At 36.6% G+C, this 21,467-nt stretch overlaps 2 protein-coding genes across 2 annotated transcripts; both read left to right on the top strand.

Moving 5' to 3' along the window:
- The first annotated feature begins 3,834 nt into the window (after positions 1-3,834).
- LOC147761024 (uncharacterized) lies at positions 3,835-9,175 on the top strand. Its single transcript, XM_087014506.1, has 5 exons — positions 3,835-4,010; positions 5,844-5,937; positions 6,542-6,706; positions 7,087-7,295; positions 7,933-9,175. Exons 1-5 carry the CDS (start codon positions 3,882-3,884, stop codon positions 8,038-8,040), a joined length of 705 nt encoding a protein of 234 aa, XP_086870632.1. The 5' UTR covers positions 3,835-3,881; the 3' UTR covers positions 8,041-9,175.
- A 3,017-nt stretch (positions 9,176-12,192) lies between these two features.
- LOC106151808 (uncharacterized) lies at positions 12,193-18,555 on the top strand. The gene is made up of 6 exons (XM_087014533.1): positions 12,193-12,794; positions 13,560-13,670; positions 15,270-15,363; positions 15,950-16,114; positions 16,494-16,702; positions 17,369-18,555. Exons 1-6 carry the CDS (start codon positions 12,558-12,560, stop codon positions 17,474-17,476), a joined length of 924 nt encoding a protein of 307 aa, XP_086870659.1. The 5' UTR covers positions 12,193-12,557; the 3' UTR covers positions 17,477-18,555.
- The last annotated feature ends 2,912 nt before the right edge of the window (positions 18,556-21,467 follow it).

Genomic DNA, 21,467 nt, shown 5'->3' with positions numbered 1-21,467 from the left:
TTAATTCGGAAGGCTTATATCCCAATTTCTTATCTGGTGGATTAGGTGGATCCAGTGCTGCACTATTTCGCGGTACAAACAAATCTTTATTATTAATAATAATAATAATAAATTGAGCACAAAGAAATGGTTTACATTTACAGGCTCTTTAACTAATACACGTATAAAGTAATTATTTAAGTAGCAAACTATGCTCATCCACGCAGGGAGTCAAGTTTTTTTTAATTGCACTGTTTACAAATTTACATATGGCACTCACACTCTGGGCAGAGAGTCGATTGAGTAAAATTGATGGTTTATTGTTGGACCCTGCAAATTCACCTCTGATACGGAGGCGACCAGTATTTCCCGTTCGGCTCTGTGTTCACTGCATTCTAGAAAAAAGTGCTTATTACTCAAATCGCACAAGTTCACTTGCATTATATAATTACATCTAATTTAGAGAAAGGAAAATGCCTTGGTTTAATTCAATAGAAAGAAAATCGCCAAACCCTAACCATTTCAAAATCAGCAGCCACAATTTGCACATTGAAATTTGCCACACTGGAGTTAACTTATAGAGGATGAACAGCACTTTTGAATTACCTGTCCTATATACACTGCATGCAAAAAGGAACACTTACAAGTAGTACAAAGCGGCCACACGTTTTACACATTTAAACAACAAAGATAAATTCTCCCTCATAATGTACAACCCAAACGAGGCAGTAACGAGAAATACATGTGTGTCTTTGGCCAAATCCTTAACATCGCTCTTGAGAAAAGAAACTTTGCTGCATCTTCCGCTTAGTGATTTCTATGGCTATAAATAATTGCTGTAAATATTAAGATTCATTTCACTGATTATGCTCGTTCATAATTCATTTCGATAGTCATGTATACATAGCGTACGATCAATGCTGTGAGCAGTTGACTCGGCATTAAGATCGCACCTGGTTTATGATTACGGTGCAAACACACACACACATACATACATATAATTTTAATGCTATTTATCTGTATAAAAGTTTCTTTGTTATTATTATTATTATTATTATTATTTATCTCTGTACATTTCCTCCAGCTCAGTCGGGTGTAGAAAGTATGAATAAAGCATATATATATGTACATGTGTAAGGAAAAAAAAAAAAAAAAAAAAAAAAAAAAAAAAAAAAAAAAAAAAAAAAACGAGTCAAGTGCACAAGCAAGCGACTCCATTGAAATTATAATTTACAAGTCCGGGGATTATTTGAGCGTACTGAACAACATGCACTTGGCACCCGCACTCGTGACAAAGACACATGGAAAGTTACAACAGATGGGCGGCACACAGGTTCATCGCTCGGCCACGGGATAGGTCATAGTGCACATGATCTGAGAGACCATTCATCATTCACACCTTGGGTGGCATACGAGACAAATCAAGATGACTTATTTTCACCCTTTATTACGGCTGTAATTAAAAAAAAACTACACAGCTTCATTCATTTTCCAGTGATAAAAGCAAGGGATTAATCTTATCCTACATTTTAACAGGCGAGTTAATGATGACCAGGGGCGGTTAAACGAAAGGGTCATAAAACGATGATTAGTCTAATTGAATTCAAGATAAATACATGTTAGCCCACTGAAATGGCATACGTATAACGTCCGAAACATAACCCACGCATTTCCAAGTATACCACAACTGAGATGCAACATTTCATGTGATTGGACTACTGCTTCAGTCGAGTCAAATGCCCCGTTTCCACAGGCACCATCGGTCTGCATGGATCGACCCAAATCTGCAAGGACTCTTGCTGACTGCAATCAGCTTAACTGAATGACACACCTCCTTTTCTTTCCAACGTACTCGCATTATCGCCAGATTTTCTGTTTTCAGTTTTTTAAAGACACTGAAGCGGTTTGAAAAACTTTATAAAAAAAGAAATAGGGGTTGAGTAGGAACGGGGATACTAGGACATTGACGCCCCACGCCGAACATGGTCAACCTGAATAAGAGAATTGAAACTCTGGGGATTGGTAAACCTCTCTTCAGAGGATTGCAACGGTTCCTGGGAAAATGCATGCCACTGGCTGTCCCCATGGAAGGATGATTCTATTTTTACACATTGTTATTTCCACTATATCGTCCTAAGACATTGCAATGAATAAATTAATATTTTTGGGATTGATAGAACTTAAATTAGAGATTGGAAGGTCATCCCTTTCTATCTTACTGAAATAAGGTCCTGTCAATACATTGACTTTAATTAAAAAAATTATGAATTTGCGACAAAATCACTGATTAAAGAAGCAAAAATGTAACACTTTAGATAAAATCAAACAAATCAAGACGACCCAACCATCAATACACCAAATAAAGATAAACAGTGGTAATTCATTATTTTTCTCTTTATTCTAGTTAGTAGTTCTAGTTTTCAACAAATATTATTCACAAGTCAATTATCAAAATTAACGCTTTCACAGGAGGGGGGAGGGGGGGGAGGGGTGTAATATGACGTGCTTATACGAGCAATTTTTCGGTATGAGAGGAGTCAATTTACTCATGAAAAATGTGGTGGGGCATAGCAACAAACCTTGACAATTCAACTTCTTTGCCATGGATCCCCCCTCCCGAGTCTCCGCTCAAAGTGTCGATCTCTTACGGCAATGATTATACAGAATTATGGTCTAGTGTGATATTGCTACCTTTTTGTTAGCAATTACTTGAAATAAAAATTAATAACTAAAAAAAGGAAGTGGCTACTTGCAAAAAAAAAAAAACTAATGTTTTGTCACGCGGGGCAGTATTTGTCATGAGATCGAAGCACGTGCTGTGTTCACGTAAAAAAAAAAAAGAAAAAAAACGCCACAAGCAGAGTTGTGCTGTGGTATAAAAGACAGAAACGCGAACACAAGAAAAAAGAAGTAAGAACACGGACGGTTCAGCTGCACGAAATTGCAGAAAAAATGGTTAGATATGTGACGGTCTTCATCCTTGTGATGATCTTCGCAGGAGTTTTAGGCAAGGGTTCCAAAGGACCCAAAACTCCAAAACCTCCGGGACCTCGCACCCCCCGGACTCCCAAGACTCCACCTACACCAGGGAATTGCTTCAGCCCAAAATATTGGCAATTGGAGTACAAGACAGACGAAGTAGTTGTAGATACGCAAGGTTCTAGCTATCAGGTGGGTAAATCCTCCAAATTAAATGGTAGAGTCTACTGAATTCGATTGTCACGAATTAAAGCAGTAATACGATTTTTTTTGCGCCATTCACATTATTTTACGAACTGCACTATAAACGTTTTTGCACGGTGAATATTTTCATCAATTTTTTCCCACATTTTTTTCGGTTGTGTTCTGAAGTTGATAACATGGTGCCAAAGTGATCTACTCTTTTCGAGAACCGTAACGTGACCAAAATAATGGTAGTTACTAAATGATATCACTATGAATATATCCAATCATATTAAATAATTTAGCTGATATCATTTTGAGAATGGAAGTATTTCGCTTGTAGATAATACATGTAGTATCGAAGAAATATGAGATATTGATATCAATGTTGTAGGATAATTTCCTTTATAGAAAAAGGCAGATTTATTTCAAATGCAAGCAGACTAAAGGTAGGGTTTCATTTGCACAAAACTTTCCGTGAAAAAGAAAATTCGTCTACGCGATAATCAATACATTCTACCTGTGGATGTATGCACCAGCAGGGCCAGGGACGAGAGCAGAATATGTGTCACAACCATCTCAAGTGTGTCAATATTTTGTGCGTTGGTCGTCTGATGATTTTTGTTTTACCCATACCAATGAAAGATTTACATCCGTGCTTACGTGTTAGTTTGAATTACGTCGCTGTGTAATTTTTAAAAATATTTTTTCAAAATTTTAGTTTAAAAAATCAATATTTCATGTATTTCGTCTTTCAGTCGTCGTCCACAATTGCCTTGGACTTGGCCAATTCAACGGCATGTGTTTTGGAAACCAGAGTTGAAGGAGGCATGTCTTCAGTTATTCAGACCATTTACGATTACAATGACGTAAGTATAAGAATTGATGTCTCTTCTTGATTATTTTGTCTCCCAGCTCTAAGGACAGGCAGTTATGTCAGATATAGCATTTGTCTATCTTTTCTTTTTCGCTCGTGGCGATACTTATTAGAAAAATAGAACCCGAAAACGAATTTGACGATGAATATTCAGTAATATATCCCGATACAAAATACCCCGCATTACTTTTTGGTCCTAGTTACGCAAAGATTAGAGCAGGGAATTATATCGGATATATAATTCCCTGATAAGAGACAGGTAGTGTTCTTGAAAAGGGTGTGTTTCAATTACAGAATGACTTGAGCGGTGGATAACCTTCGGATATCTTGCCCTTATAAAAGACTGCCATACCAAAATAAATTAGTTGCTCCCTTCGTAAATATCGAGCTTATAGAAAACTGCGCCTTTCATTTGCTCTGGAAATTACTGTGCCACACGGACACGTGCCTGTGACGCAATACCTGACGATGCTGTCTGATGTAAGAGGTAGTTATCAGGTTGAAATATCAGACTGAGCTGTCACTATCTACCTGCCAGGTGCGTTTTCAAACTCTGGACAACAACCCGTGATCATTGATCATTTGCTTTCTTTACCCGAGGGGTTGAAAACCTTCTTAAAGTCATATGCCTGCCTATATAAAATTCTTCATCTACTGTAAGTAGAACGCCGCTTGAAAAGCGGCTGTGTCGTGTAGTTTTATTTATATTTAAAGGTTAAGAAAAAGGGATTTCGTTACGTTGTGATTTATTTCCATAGTCGCTTATATATTGCGAAAATAAGCATTGTTATGTCATGCAATAATGCTGTCACATCAAAAATATACCGGGATAAATTTGCTAATGCGAACTAATGGCGTAACAACATCGTTTTTGGGATGAAAATTGTAATGACACTTTCAAACAGATCTGCCTTATCAGTTATCTGATCAGCTATAATCACCGTTTATCGGCTAGAGAAAATTTGTCTTGAGGATAACTCCAGACTTTGTCAGGAAAGAGGCAATATAATGCTTTTATTTCAAGGGGAATTAAAATGAACTCAGATCTCTCAAACGAAAATGTGAAAAAAAAACCCTGGCACCGGATTTTTGTCCACAGCCTAGTCGTCAACCATGCCAATTTTAGTGATCAAAGGTGTAAAGTTACGCGGGAAACCGATCACTGTCTCACACCGAGTTACAAAACAGCAAAACTGACTACGAACGCTTTGCAACCCTCTGTGCAGCAGTGCGTGGGGAAGGAAATAAAACAGCAAAACATTTGCTCTTAAAGTCTTAATTCAGGGGCGTAACCATGCAGGCATACGCACGGATGCACTGTGCGTACAATTTTTTTTAACTAACCATGATATTATTCTCCATAAATTCAGTGTATTTTTCACGGAATATAATCGTACCTGGGAATTTTCAAAATCTGTGCGTACAATTTTAAATGGTATAGTTACGCCCCTGTAATTAGTGTTAAGTTGCGCGAATATCAAGATAACTATTTTACAAGAAAGCGAGATGAAAGCTATTTTACCATATGTAGGTTTTTACAACTTAATGAACTCCTTTAAACCTACCGGTATGCATAATCATGAGCATTGCTTAGTCCATATTAAACCATTGTTTTTTTTTTTTTTTTTTTTTTTTGTTAATGACATGTTTGTTACCATTGAGAAAAGTAGACCCATATCAAAGGCCTCGATAACAACACCAAGTCCACTCAAGATTAAAGTAAAGATAACGCCCTAACATTTCTTCACTGTTTAATCTCTGTTGCCAATTTTGATTATTAATTCTTTGTTTTTTTTAATTCTGTGATTTATTTCATACATTTTAGTTAAAGGAATACGTAATAAGCGAGGACGGAAATTGCACGGAGCAAAGTATACCGGGAAATAGAAGTCTCGCAACCGACTTTCTTTGCATTCCAGGTAAATGTCATTATTTTGAGAGATTAGAAGGGGACATTTGTGAGGGATTGTACCTACGAATTTAAGGAGAGGACACGTTACTAGTTGTCACTGTACTCCACCTACATACGCTGTTGGCCAGATACTTTGTACTTAATTGAATGCGTAGTTTTTCATATAGAGGCAAAAGCGAATAGAGAAGAAATACGATTTAGAACCAATAATAATAATTATAATTATAAGAATAAAACCATTTCATTTTGCAGTTAAACACATGGTGGTACATGTGCAATAAAATGATGTAAAATTAAATGAAACACAACAAAATTATCTTTTCTTGGCAATCGAGAAACCTGATGGATATCGCATCTGCATCTTTATTGTCACAACATTTTTCTGAAACCATAATTAGGCTAATGGTGGATAAAACTTCACAAGAGCATATTTTCTCAACTTTTTTCGATACGATAGCCACGATCAAGTGCTACAAAAATAATTATTACAACTTAGACACATGTTTTGCAATTAGGGATTGTAATTATGCAAAACAGTTTTTCCAAAATTTAACGTCTTACCCTAAGGCATGTTGAAAGCTAAATCTTAAATTGCTTTTCTTCTTTTCAAGGAATGGCCTCATGTGACGATTACGTTACTCTCGGAGTTGGCCGAGGGGACATGGACGCTTTTATCTGTAAATTGGATAAAGAAATGGATGGGATGGTCTACAATTACACATACATTACCCAAGCAAAATCAAACTTCCTGGTATTTAAGAAGATGTTCGGAATAGGTAAATGATCACGTTTTCACATTATGTTTTTGCCTTCAGGCACGTGATAAAACAAGGTTTGCGCCATTTGATATTCATACATGATTTTAACTATTTTCACAAAAGTAATTTACTTACTGTAGATAAAAAAGAAATAGGTAGGCGAAGGCATGCGGTTGACTCAATTTATTATAAAAAATCATAAATATATTTTTTCATATAAATAAGTGTGCATTACAACAAGAAATAGAGAAAACGCGTTTACACAGAAAGAAGACGTATTAGCCGAATCTAGTTCAAGTATGACACAGATTCCTAACATGAGAATTAACACAGTGCACGTATAAAGAGTGAAATTGCTTTGTTTCTTGCCACTTTAACAACCATTCTTTGTTTACAAGGCGCAGACAACGGGACAGCCAAAGCGACACTCTTCGAGACATTCGTCGTGAAGCCCAACAAGACAGCCAACCAGACAGACGACGAGAAAGACGACACACCCACAGTCAGTATAGCCAGCCATACTTATTGTGCATACGACCTCAAATACTCAATAACAGATCCAAGCATGTGCAACATACCTCAGAGTTGTACAAAAACAAAAACTCAAGTAAGTTGCCTTTATATTGGGGATAACTTTGTTGAAATGTTTATTTTGCTGTTTGAGACGTCCTCTTTAATAAATCAACCGAAATATTGTTGATTTCAGAGAGTTTTTTTTTTTTTTTTGGGGGGGGGGGTTAAACAATGGCTGATTTACCAAACAATCAGGTTTTTAGTTCGCATTGAAACCCAGAACATGCCTCATATAAACCTTATTTGAATACTTTTATCTTCACTACAGAATGGCAATAGCAACTTTCGGTCTCATGTAAAAATCCACCTTGTCTCAATAAATATAATATATCTTAGAAATTTAACTAAAAAATACAGCGCCGACGACACCGTCTCTTCTCTTAAGGTGTGGACATATATACACATATGCTTGAAATATGGGGGAAAAATCCACTTAAATCATTTTATTCAACCTGACACCCAAGTTGCAAATAAAGCATCTGGGGGCAAAATGATTTTCCCGTATCTTTCTTCTCTGAACCATCTCGTTATTCCCGTGAAAATTGAAACACCATTGTATTAAATGTCTACGATTTTCATTTTTGACAGTTCTGTTGGAAACACCTCTACTTCTCACACTAATAATAATAATAATAATAATAATAATAATAATAATAATAATTCTATTTTAGTTTCCTTATGATAGAAGTTGGGAGGAGGCGGAAGTGAAAACGAAGAACATTCGTGGTAGAAGCTGGGAGGAGGCCGAAGTAAAAACGAAGAAGATTCAAGTGCTCTGAAACTACAACAGGAACAGAAAAAAAGCACAACAAAGGATCAGTTTGTGGAAGCAAAGACAGAAAAGTTCGACAAAGATGAAATCAATATTTAAATTGAAACGCGATTTATTTTCCTATTTACCGGCACGCAAAGACACTTAACATTTTACTTTGTACGGATTTATTTCTTTAAGGTACCTAATACATGCTTTTTTATTCTTGATCACACCAGTAGTTATTTCAGTAACATTTAAACTTAATAACATGAAAAAATTGACAATTAAAACACGGTTATAATATAGGGTTCATAACTCGACTTTAAAGCAAAAGAAAGCCCTTGAACTGATCCTTTGTTATAGTTTTCAAAAATATTGACGCTTTAGCAGGTGAATTTTGATTATAATATAGGATATTTGACTCAGCTTTAAAACAAAAAGAAAGCCCACGGTCATGAATTAGCCCTTTGTTATATTCAGCACTGCTGCGTATGCCTTGGCACATATCTGTATAAACGAAGATATTAAATACAATGACGCAATGCCTCTCTATACACAATGTTTTAAAACACATGATGCAGAAATTTATCTGGACTGCTGATAGACTTTCGGCGACGTGGATGAAGATTATGTTGATTACGTTTTAGCAACTCCTAAAGACGTGCAGTTCATTTCAGAAAGAGAATACGAATCATTGATTGATAATGAGCATACAGCTTTATCCCCATTCACTCTTGCCATCTGTATATAAGGAAAGGGTTCATTTTACTGAATCTATATAAAATAGTGATGATAGCGTATACGCAATGCATCAAGACACACGACGCAGAAATTTATCTGGATTTTTTCGGCGATGTGGACAAGAATTACGTTGACTACAATTTAGCAACCCATGAAGATGTACAATTCGTTTTTAGAGAAAAAACTCTCATTGTTTCAAATGTTTTGACAGTTTTTATATACTATTCAACCAAGAGAAAAAAATCTTCTTAAAATGTATCAATAAAATAATCAGGTCTATGTGTGACGCAGAAATTCGTTTGAGTTGTTTAAAGAACAACCGTTTGAAGAATATGCCGAATAGTTCCTAATTATTCAATAGACCAATCAAATGTAAAAAAAAAATCATGAGCTGATTAAATAAAAAACATTGGCATGTATCTGACTTTGTTATGTTTGTGTTTCAGAGAGTTGATCGTTTCTCACATATGGCAGACGACATTAACATGGGAGGATCTGTGGGTACAGGGTATTTAATGCATACGTGTTCCTTCATGCATAAAAATCTTGAAATTTCGACAATGCAATTCACCCGAAGGTTTTTTTAATACATGCAACTAAAACCCTTAGGAATATTACAATCAACAGACGATCAAACTAATCGCTCGTGCTTTACTATCCATGATTCCCTTTCTCTTGACAGTTGTGCTCTTTTTGGTGAAAACAAAACGCAGAACGTTTGCATTAAAACATTTTAAATTACTAAATATGGTACCCAAAGGTGACTGATTAGTGATTGCTCTAATGTAGACTCTCTCACATGTCTGCCTTAAAAACGCTTTACAACACAAAGCTACGTGTTGCTTGGCTGTGGTCAACGCTTGTAGGTGCAACAAAGGAACGCGACAAATGGAGAAAAGCGGCCTCCAAAGTACTCTGCTGGATGCTATAATCTGCAATCGTAAAGCGGGTCCTAGCCTCCTCAAGTGTTTGAAAGAGTTGGCCCCAACGGATATGTTCGTTTAAGACTTTAAAAGTTATCGTGAAGTTGTTTTCTTTGGTCACATATCTTCCAGGCAGGCGCGAACTTATAAATGAAATAAGATCGTTGGTGGTAATTTCCTCTTCATCTGTCAGACGTATTTCGATGTTAACGCCGTCCCCGTATGCATTTTTAAGCGACTGTGGAATGCCCATAGTAACAAAGTGCTGGTCGATCATTATTGTCACTCGAGTGCACTGCATTTCACTTTCTTCAGTGCTAAAATATATAAACATCTATTTTAAAATAAATTAATGAAAACACTAACGTTTTACTTTCTGGGTACTAGATATCTTATTTGTAATAGTTAACAGAAACTTGGTAAAAAAAAGCTCACAGAAAGTTGTGATTTATGTCACTGCAAACTGCATACAAGACATGAATGATCTAGATCGGGTGCAAGGGACAATCCACACAAACCTGTTGGTGGTCAGCACTAGCGTTGTGCCTTGTTGACGTATTTCTTGTAGAACTGACTATATCTTTCTCTTGCACAATGGATCAATACTTGTTGTCGGGTCATCCAGGAATATGATGGTTGGTTTTCCAATCAACGCGACTCTTGTTCTTTATTTTCTCTTTGTCCCAGCACGGTCAGAAAATTAGGGAAAAAGAGCATTGAAAATTCTGTCTTCGTAGACAATGACCTGGTAAGGCCAAGAATACGTATGGTGTGCATACGGTTCAACTCGGCAACTAATTATCAAAACAAATATATTATTTAACAGTTGCGCACCATGATTAGAAGGCATCAATTCTCAGTTCAAATGGCAATGTTTCACATCGAGCGCGACTGAAACAGCTTCAGGAATGCAATGTTCACAAACAGGGCAAGATTAAAAATAAAATCGAGACAACATAGAGGCAGACCTAGATTAGGAGAAGTTTTTGTTGTGCGACTTTAAGATCGTAAAAAGTTTCTTTTATACTTTGACAATTACACATAACATACATGAATAAAGATTAAATTTAAAAATGTAATTGAAGCGTATTTGGCGAAGTGACAGGCAAAAACTTCGTTGCATCCCGTGTAAGATAATTTTTATTGAAATTTCGAACCATTTGTTTAGAAAACTGCACGGAAAGTCATTTTGATCGGGTTTCCGACATTTTTCTTATTATGTTCCTTGTCTGCTTTATTTCTTCATTCATTAAAAACGTAGCTGATTCTTTTCTGAAATTAATTTTAAAATTTAATTTCCGTCAGATTGAACTTACTCATTACGATCCCCCGCAAATGTCCATGTACGTGATTCAACTTTTGAATTGAAAGACACATCCTGCAGTTTATAAGTTATGAAGACATGTTATCAAAAATAGAAATCTAACATCAAGTTTGATAATAAATTAAATTTCAAAATTACACAACCATACCGCCAGGTTGCAAAGCTATATTGACTATGAAGTGCGTTTTTGTACGTGTCGTACATAATGTTTATAATCGGGTCAAACATACTACTTATATTTTCATCTTTTGGAATCGGTTCGTCAATACTTAACTTAAAAACATGTGTCCTCAGAGGACTGCACAAACCTGTTCAGCACTTACTTATGTTGCACTTAATATGGCCCATAGTTGTGTTACTATGGAGACATTACCGCGAGTTGTAGTCATTGATATAGAAGTTTAACAGCCCGCCAACCAAGATGAAGGGAGGAAACAACACTGTGAATATCCCACCCGTTATTTCCGGAAAGGAAAATGACGTCACCATACCTACCACGTCTAGTAGTCGGTATGGAACGATGTAAAGGAGGAAAGCTTCCAGGACGACAGAATAGGCGCCTTTAAAACATGAAATCTTATTTGAGCGACATCTGTCCGAATAATTTATTTACGATTTTCAATTATGAAATGAGTATGTAACAAAGATAGTCCATATGCGATGCTTGAAGTAAAAAAAAAAAGTAGAAAATACGGACTTGACTTACAAAACTTCGTCGGGTTGAAATTCACTTGTATTAACGAGAGCAACATTCTAAATAATCTGAGTAGAACTTTGTTAAATGTGAGTGTATCATGATTGTTTCATATGAAAAGTGGGATGTTCGATAAGAACTCTATGAAATAAATCCAAGAAGTCCCGACATCACAAACAGGAAAATGCACGTGTAGGTCACGCTGATCAAAGGGGGCCACCACTTCCATAAATCATTTCCCCTGTCGTCATCTTCGCCATCCATGAGATCGTTCTCCATGTGGCGACTATAGAACGGCAAAGGGTGGTTGTTGACCGATTTGGAGTACTCGTCTCCGGCAGGGTACCTCAGCAAGGCACTGTTGACAAGATTGAGAGCTAGTGGCATGCTGTGATAAGCGTAGCCGTTGTAAAGCCCAGTGCTTATGTTACATCCATCTTCGTCAATTTCATAGCTAACTCCAATCATGTACTCATTTGCAGACTGAATCGAGCCGATTTTACCCTGAGTGTCCAGCAAGAAGTGATCCACAGTTTGGTTCCATGATGGAGACTTGGTAACCGTGGCCAGCACGTTTCTGTACATATCTGAGATGTTCCTTGCTCATGGAGAGTCATCAGTTTCCACTGTCGAGAAGAAGGGATCTTTGGATGCACTATTCATTACGTGGATGGTGATTGGAAGATCTATTCGTTCTGAATGGGACCTTATGTTTTGTCACGCGGGGCAGTTATTGTCATGTGCTCGAAGCACGTGCTGTGTTCACGTCAAAATAAGCCGCCAGAGGCAGAGTTGTGTTGCGGTATAAAAGACGGAAACGTGAACACAGGAAAACAGAATTAAGTACACGGTTCGGCTGCATGAAATTGCAGAAAAAAATGGTTAGATATGTGACGGTCTTCATCCTTGTGATGATCTTCGCAGGAGTTCTAGGCAAGCGTTCCAAAGGACCCAAAACTCCAAAATCTCCGAAACCTCCCACCCCCAAGACCCCCAAGACTCCTCCCACGCCAGGGAATTGCTTCAGCCCAAAATATTGGGAATTGGAGTACAAGACGGGCGAAATTGTTGTCGATACGCAAGGATCTAGCTATCAGGTGAGTAAATCCTCCAAATTAATTGGTACAGTCTACTTAATTCGATTGTTACGAATTAAGGCAGTAATACGGTTTTGTTGCGACATTCACATTTTTCGTACTGCACTATGGACGTTTTTGCACAGTGAACACTTCCTTCCATTTTTTTTACCCAAATTTTCTTCGGGTTTCCTTAGTTCTGAATTTTATACCATGGTGCCAAAATGATCTACGTTGTTCGTGACGTGCCTCAATGGGTGAAATTATTCTGCCGTAGTTTCTAAATGATATCATTACGAATATATCCAAAAATATTTAGCTTATACATAGTCTTTGAAAAGCTTGAGAATGGAAATATTTCGGTTGAAGATAATTGTATCGAAGAAACATGGGACATTGGTATCAATGTTGTAAGATATTTCCCTTTATGGAAAAAGGCCGAGTTTTTTTTTCAAGTGCAAGTATACTAAAAGGAGTGTTTCATGTGCACAAAACTTTTCATGACAAAGAAACTTCGTCTACGCAATAATCAATACATGTTCCCTGTGGATGTATGCACCAGCAGGGTCAGGGACGAGAGCAGAATATGTGTCACAAGCATTTCAAGTGTGTCAATATTTTGCGCGTTGGTCGCCTGATGATTTTTGTTTTACCCACACCAATGAAAGATTTACATCAAGTCCATACTTACGTGTTACTTTGAATTACGTCGATGTTTAATTTTTAGAAATATTATTTCAAAATTTTAGTTAAAAAACTCAATATTTCATGTATTTCGTCTTTCAGTCGTCGTCCACAATTGCCTTGTACTCGGCCAATTTAACGGCGTGTGTTTTGGAAACCAGAGTTGAAGGAGACACGTCTTCAGTTATACAGACCATTTACGATTACGATGACGTAAGTATAAGAATTATTGTCTCTTCTTGATTGTCCCCTAACTCTAACGACAGGCAGTTATGTCAGAAATAGCATTTGTCAATCTTTTCTTGTTCGATCGTGGCGATACTTATTAGAAAAATAGAGCTCGAAAACGAATTTGACGATGAATAATCAGGATATATATCCCGATACAGAATACCCCGCATTACCTATTGGTCCTAGTTACATGTACGTGAAGATTCGAGACAGGTATTGTTCTTGAAAAGGGCGTGTTTCAATTACAGAATGACTTGTGCGGTGGATAACCTTTGGATATCTTGCCCTTTAATAGATTGCCATACCAAAATAAAATTAGTTGCTCCCTTCGTAAATATCGAGTTTATAGAAAAATGCGCCTTTCACTTGCTCTGGAAATAAATGAGCCACACGGACACGTGACCTGTGACGCAATACCTGACGATGCTGTAAGAGGTAGTTATCAGGTTGAAATATCAGACTGAGCTGTCACTATCTACCTGCCAGGTGCTTTTTTAAACTCTGGACAACAACCCGTGATCATTGATCATTTGCTTTCCTTACCTGAGGGGTTGAAAACCTCAAAGTCATATGCCTGTTTATATAAAATTTTCAACTACTGTAAGTAGAACGCCGCTTGAAAAGCGGCTGTGTACGGGGTGTCGTGTAGTTTTATTTATATTTAAAGGTTAAGAAAAAGGGATTTCGTTACGTTGTGATTTATTTCCATAATCGCTTATATATTGCGAAAATAAGCATTGTTATGTCATGCAATAATGCTGTCACATCAAAAATATACCGGGATAAATTTGCTAATGCGAACTAATGGCGTAACAACATCGTTTTTGGGATGAAAATTGTAATGCCGTTTTCAAACAGATCTGCCTTATCAGTTATCTAATCAGCTATTATCACCGTTTATCAGCTAGAGAAAATTTGTCTTGAGGATAACTCCAGACTTTGTCAGGAAAGAGGCAATATAATGCTTTTATTTCAAGGGGAATTAAAATGAACTCAGATCTCTCAAACGAAAATGTGAAAAAAAACCCTGGCACCGGATTTTTGTCCACAGCCTAGTCGTCAACCATGCCAATTTTAGTGATCAAAGGTGTAAAGTTACGCGGGAAACCGATCACTGTCTCACACCGAGTTACAAAACAGCAAAACTGACGATGAACGCTTTGCAACCCTCTGTGCAGCAGTTTGGGGTAGGGAATAAAACAGCAAAGCTTTTGCTCTTAAAGTCTGAATTAGTGTTAAATTGCGCGAATATCAAGATAACTATTTTACAAGAAAGCGAGATGAAAGCTATTTTACCAAATGTAAGTTCTTACAACTTATTGAACTCCTTTAAACCTACCAGAATGCATAATCATTAGCATTGCTTAGTCCATATTAAATCATTGTTTGTTTGTTAATGACGTGTTTGTTACCATTGAGAAAAGTAGACCCATGTCAATGGCCTCGATAACAACACCAAGTTCACTCAAGATTAAAGTAAAGACAACGCCCTAGCATTTCTTCACTATTAAATCTCTTTTGCTAATTTTGATTTTTAATTCTTTGTTTTTTTTATTCTGTGATTTATTTCATACATTTTAGTTAAAGGAATACGTAATAAGCGAGGACGGAAATTGCACGGAGCAAAGTATACCGGGAAATAGAAGTCTCGCAACCGACTTTCTTTGCATTCCAGGTAAATGTCATTATTTTGAGAGATTAGAAGGGGACATTTGGGGAGGGATGGTACCTACGAATTTAAGGAGAGGACACGTTACTAGTTGTCACTGTCCTCCACCTACATATGCTATTGGCCAGATACTTTGTACTTAATTGAATGCGTAGTTTTTCACATAGAGTCAAATGCGAATAGATCAGAAATACGATTTAGAACCAATAATAATTATAAGAAAAATACCATTTCATTTTACAGCTAAACACATGTTGGTACATGTGCAATAAAATGATGTAAAATTAAACGAAACAATAAAATTATCTTTTCTTGGATATCGAGAAACCTGATGGAAATCGCATCTGCATCTTTATTGTCACAACATTTTTCTGAAGCCATAATTAGGTGGATAAAACTTCACAAGAGCATATTTTCTCAACTTTTTTCGATACGATAGCCACGATCAAGTGCTACAAAAATAATAATTACAACTTAGACACATGTTTTGCAATTAGGGATTGTAAATATTCAAAACCGTTTTTCCAAACTTAACTTCTTAACGTTAGGCATGTTGAAAGCTAAATCTTAAATTGCTTTTCTTCTTTTAAAGGAATGGCCACATGTGACGATTACGTTACTCTCGGAGTTGGCCGAGGAGACATGGACGCTTTTATCTGTAAAATGGACAAAGAAATGGATGGGATGGTCTACAATTACACATACATTACCCAAGCAAAATCAAACTTCCTGGTATTTAAGAAGATGTTCGGAATAGGTAAATGATTATGTTTTCACATTATGTCCTTGCCTTCAGTCACGTGATAAAAAGGGTTTGCGCCATTTGATATTCATACATGATTTTAACTATTTTCACAAAAGTAATTTACTTACTGTAGATAAAAAAGAAACAGGTAGGCGAAGGCATGCGGTTGACTCAATTTATTATAAAAAATCATAAATATATTTTTTCATATAAATAAGTGTGCATTACAACAAGAAATAGAGAAAACGCGTTTACACAGAAAGAAGACGTATTAGCCGAATCTAGTTCAAGTATGACACAGATTCCTAACATGAGAATTAACACAGTGCACGTATAAAGAGTGAAATTGCTTTGTTTCTTGCCACTTTAACAACCATTCTTTGCTTACAAGGCGCAGACAACGGGACAGCCAAAGCGACACCCTTCGAGACATTCGTCGTGAAGCCCAACAAGACAGCCAACCAGACAGACGACGACAAAGACGACACACCCACAGTCAGTATAGCCAGCCATACTTATTGTGCATACGACCTCAAATACTCAATAACAGATCCAAGCATGTGCAACATACCTCAGAGTTGTACAAAAACAAAAACTCAAGTAAGTTGCCTTTATATTGGGGATAACTTTGTTGAAATGTTTATTTTACTGTTTGAGACGTCCTCTTTAATAAATCAACCGAAATATTGTTGATTTCAGAGAGTTTTTTTTTTTTTTTTTTTTTTTTTTTTTTTTTTTTTTGGGGGGGGGGGGGGGGTTTAAACAATGGCTGATTTACCAAACAATCAGGTTTTTAGTTCGCATTGAAACCCAGAACATGCCTCATATAAACCTTATTTGAATGCTTTTATCTTCACTACAGAATGGCAATAGCAACTTTCGGTCTCATGTAAAAATCCACCTTGTCTCAATAAATATAATATATCTTAGAAATTTAACTAAAAAATACAACGCCGACGACACCGTCTCTTCTCTTAAGGTGTGGACATATATACACATATGCTTGAAATATGGGGGAAAATTAACTTAAATCATTTTATTTAACCTGACAACCAAGTTGCAAATAAAGCATCTGGGGGCAAAATGATTTTCCCGTACCTTTCTTCTCTGAACCATCTCGTTATTCCGGTGAAAATTGAAACACCATTGTATTAAATGTCTACGATTTCATTTTTGACAGTTCTGTTGGAAACACCTCTACTTCTCACACTACATGTAATAATAATAATAATAATAATAATAATAATAATAATAATTCTATTTTAGTTTCCTTATGATAGAAGTTGGGAGGAGGCGGAAGTGAAAACAAAGAACATTCGTGGTAGAAGTTGGAAAGAGGCAGAAGTAAAAACGAAGAAGATTCAAGTTCTCTGAAACTACAAAAGGAACAGAAAAAGGCATAACAAAGGATCAGTTTGTGGAAGCAAAGACAGAAAAGTTCGACAAAGATGAAATCAATATTTAAATTGAAACGCGATTTATTTTCCTATTTACCGGCACGCAAACACACTTAACATTTAACTTTGTACGGATTTATTTCTTTAAGGTACCTAATACATGTTTTTTTATTCTTGATCACACCAGTGGTTATTTCAGTAACATTTAAACTTAATAACATGAAAAGATTGACAATTAAAACACGGTTATAATATAGGGTTCATAACTCGGCTTTAAAGCAAAAGAAAGCCCATGAACTGGTCCTTTGTTATAGTTTTCAAAAATATTGACGCTTTAGCAGGTGAATTTTGATTATAATATAGGATATTTGACTCAGCTTTAAAACAAAAAGAAAGCCCACGGTCATGAATTAGCCCTTTGTTATATTCAGCACTGCTGCGTATGCCTTGGCACATATCGCAATGCCTCTCTATACACAATGTTTTAAAACACATGATGCAGAAATTTATCTGGACTGCTGATAGACTTTCGGCGACGTGGATGAAGATTATGTTGATTACGTTTTAGCAACTCCTAAAGACGTGCAGTTCATTTCAGAAATAGAATACGAATCATTGATTGATAATCATGAACATACAGCTTTATCCCCATTCACACTTGTCATTTGTATATAAGGAAAGGTTACATTTAACTGAATCTATATAAAATAGTGATTATAGCGTAAAAGCAATGCATCAAAACACACGACGCAGAAATTTATTTGGAGTTACGTAGACTACGTTTAAGCAACCCATGAAGATTTACAATTCGTTTTTAGAGAAAAATCTCTCATTGTTTCAAATGTTTTGACAGTTTTTATATACTATTTAACCAAGAGAAAAAAATCTGCTTAAACTGTATCAATAAAATAATCAGGTCTATGTGTGACGCAGAAATTCGTTCGAGTTGTTTAAAAAACAACCATTTGAAGAATATGCCGAATAGTTCCTAATTATTCAATAGACCAATCAAATGTAAAAAAATCATGAACTGATCAAATAAAAAACATTGGCATATATCTGACTTTGTTATGTTTGTGTTTCAGAGAGTTGACCGTTTCTCACATATGGCAGACGGCATTAACATGGGAATATCTGTGGGTACAGAGTATTTAATGCATGCGTGTTCCTTCATGTATAACAAATCTTGATATTTCAACGATGCAAATTATCTTAATGGTTTAACTTATACATGTAACTAAAACCGTTAGTAAAATTACGACCAACAGACCATCAAACTAATTGCTTGTGCTTTACTATCCATGATTCCCTCTCTCTTGACAGTTGTGCTCTTTTTGGTGAAAACAAAACGCGAAACGTTTGGGTTCAAAACGTTTTAAATTATTAAATATGGTAACCAAAGGTGACTGATTAGTGATTGCTCTAATGTAGATTCTCTCACATGTCTGCCTTAAAAACGTTTTACAACACAAAGCTACGTGTTGCTTGGCTGTGGTCAACGCTTGTAGGTGCAACAAAGGAACGCGACAAATGGAGAAAAGCGGCCTCCAAAGTACACTGCTGGATGCTATAATCTGCAATCATAAAGCGGGTCCTAGCCTCCTCAAGTGTTTGAAAGAGTTGGCTCCAATGGATATGTTCGTTTAAGACTTTAAAAGCTATCGTGAAGTTGTTTTCTTTGGTCACATATCCTAAAGGCAGGTGCGAACTTATAAAAGAAATAAGATCCTTTGTGGCAATTTCCTCTTCATCTGTCAGGCGTATTTCAATGATAACGCCGTCCCCGTACACATTTTTAAGCGACTGTGGACTGCCCATTGTGACAAAGCACTGGTCAATCATTATTGTCACTCGAGTGCACTGCATTTCACTTTCTTCAGTGCTAAAATATATATACATCTGTTTTAAAATAAACGAATAAAAACACTTATTTTACTTTCTGGGTACCAGGTATCTTCTTTGTAGTAGTTAACAGAAACTTGGTTAAAAAGCTCACAGAAAATTGTGATTTATGAAGAAAGTCAAATCTCATTTTGCTCTGGCATTACCATACAAACTGCATACAAGACTTGAATGGTCTAGATCGGGAGCAAGGGAGAATCTACAGTGTACACTAACCTGTTGGTGGTCAGCACCAGCGTTGTGCCTTGTTGACGTATTTCCTGCAGAACTGACCATATCTTTCTCCTGCACAATGGATCAACACTTGTTGTCGGGTCATCCAGGAATATAATGGTTGATTTTCCAAACAACGCTATTGCTGTGGTTAATTTTCTCTTTGTCCCAGTGCTGTCAGAAAATTAGGAAAAAAGCGCACTGAAAATTCCGTCTCCGTAGACGATGACCTGGTAAGGCCAAGATTACGTATGGTGTACATACTATTCAACTCGACCGCTAATTATTAATACAAATATATTATTTAACGATTTTGCACCATGTTCAGTAGGCATCATGACTGAAGCATATATTGGAAAATACAGTTCTCCGTACAAGCGGCAATGTTTCATATCAAAGTTTCTTTTATACTCTGACAATTACACATAACATACATGGATAAAGATTAAATGTAATTGAAGCATATTTGACGAAGTAACAGGCAAAAACCTCGTTGCGTCCCGCTTAAGATAATTAATGTCGAATCGTTTGTTTGGTAAGCTGCACGGAAACTCATTTTGATCGGGTTTCCGACATTTTTCTTATTATGTTCCTTGTGTGCTTTATTTTTTTCATTCATTGAAAACGTAGCTGACACTTTTCTGAAATTAATTTTAAAATTAAATTTCCGTCAGATTGAACTTACTCATTACGATCCCCCGCCATTACTCCGTACATGTGCGTGACTCAAATTTTGAATTTCCAAACACATCTTAGAGTTTATTTGTTATGAAGACATGTAATCAAAAATAGAAATCTAACACCAAGATTGATAATAGATCACATTTCAAAATTACGCAACCATACCGCCAGGATGCAAAGCTATATTGACAATGAAGTGCGGTTTCTTGACGTACATAATGTTTAATCGGAGCAAACATGCTACTAATATTTTCATCTTTATAATCAGTTTTTCAATTTGTAACTTGAAAGCATGTGTCCTCAGAGGACTGCACAAACCTGTTTTCCATTATAACTGTCAAAGGTCACACCTTCCAGGAATGATGTACCGTCAGATGGCAGCAAATCACCCGTGAGCATCCTGAACAGAATTTCTTTGCCGCGGTCATCAAGGCCGAGTATTCCAAGAGCTTCGCCTGAAAACAATCTTAGTACTCATTTATATGGTTATTTTTGTGCCATATAATACTCCAGCTATGAAAACTACAATGGCAAAATGAAATGAATATTTCAAGTGCTATGCAGAGCGAGAAGAGAACTGCAGGGCAAACTAGAATGCATAAACAGGACGGGTAGTGTACAAGAGTCACCTTTCCGTACTGACACTTGAACTGGACCCTCTTCCAAGGGCTGGGGAGTCTTTATTCTACTTTGTTCGCTTTTGAGCGTATTGGTCATGTTAGAGCTGCGACTGGTACTTCCTTATGAGTATTGAAAAGCCTCGGTTGAGCTAGGGGTCCGAAAGCCTTTTGTTTGGCGCACCTTGTACCACGTGGTAAGCACGTGCGTTTCAACGATGATCAAAATGACAAGGAAGGCAAAACCTTGGAAGAAGAGAAAGAGGGCGTGTTTTCCGAAGCCTGGATACTGGAAGGACAGCGTGTTGTCCACATGTGGCATGCAGAAATATAAAGTTCTGTTTTCGACGGGAATGGCAGTTTGGTTTTTATTCCACTCGACGCAGCGGCCTAAACAGGAAAAAACAGAAAACATACAGAATACTCAATCTAAAATGCTAGTACTTTTTCTCAGTAAAGTGTGAAATGCACTTGTTCAAAAGCCTAACCTCTTAAATGAAAACATTTTTCTTCTTTCATAACTGTGTACTGCACCTAAATCAGATTGTAAAAATG

This window comes from Lingula anatina, chromosome 6 (assembly GCF_051362555.1).
Source record: "Lingula anatina isolate TDL-2025a chromosome 6, LinAna3.0, whole genome shotgun sequence".
NCBI lineage: Eukaryota > Metazoa > Brachiopoda > Lingulata > Lingulida > Lingulidae > Lingula > Lingula anatina.
The sequence above is the reverse complement of the archived record's forward strand: the minus strand, read 5'-3'. Positions and strand labels throughout refer to the sequence as shown.

Excerpts from the sequence above, each read along its gene's own strand:
- LOC106151808 (XM_087014533.1), top strand. The coding sequence starts at position 12,558 with ATGAAATTGCAGAAAAAAATGGTTAGATATGTGACGGTCTTCATCCTT. Across the intron at positions 13,671-15,269 it reads CCATTTACGATTACGATGAC|TTAAAGGAATACGTAATAAG; the intron begins GTAAGTATAAGA and ends CATACATTTTAG. Across the intron at positions 15,364-15,949 it reads CGACTTTCTTTGCATTCCAG|GAATGGCCACATGTGACGAT; the intron begins GTAAATGTCATT and ends CTTCTTTTAAAG.
- LOC147761024 (XM_087014506.1), top strand. The coding sequence starts at position 3,882 with ATGTATTTCGTCTTTCAGTCGTCGTCCACAATTGCCTTGGACTTGGCC. Across the intron at positions 4,011-5,843 it reads CCATTTACGATTACAATGAC|TTAAAGGAATACGTAATAAG; the intron begins GTAAGTATAAGA and ends CATACATTTTAG. Across the intron at positions 5,938-6,541 it reads CGACTTTCTTTGCATTCCAG|GAATGGCCTCATGTGACGAT; the intron begins GTAAATGTCATT and ends CTTCTTTTCAAG.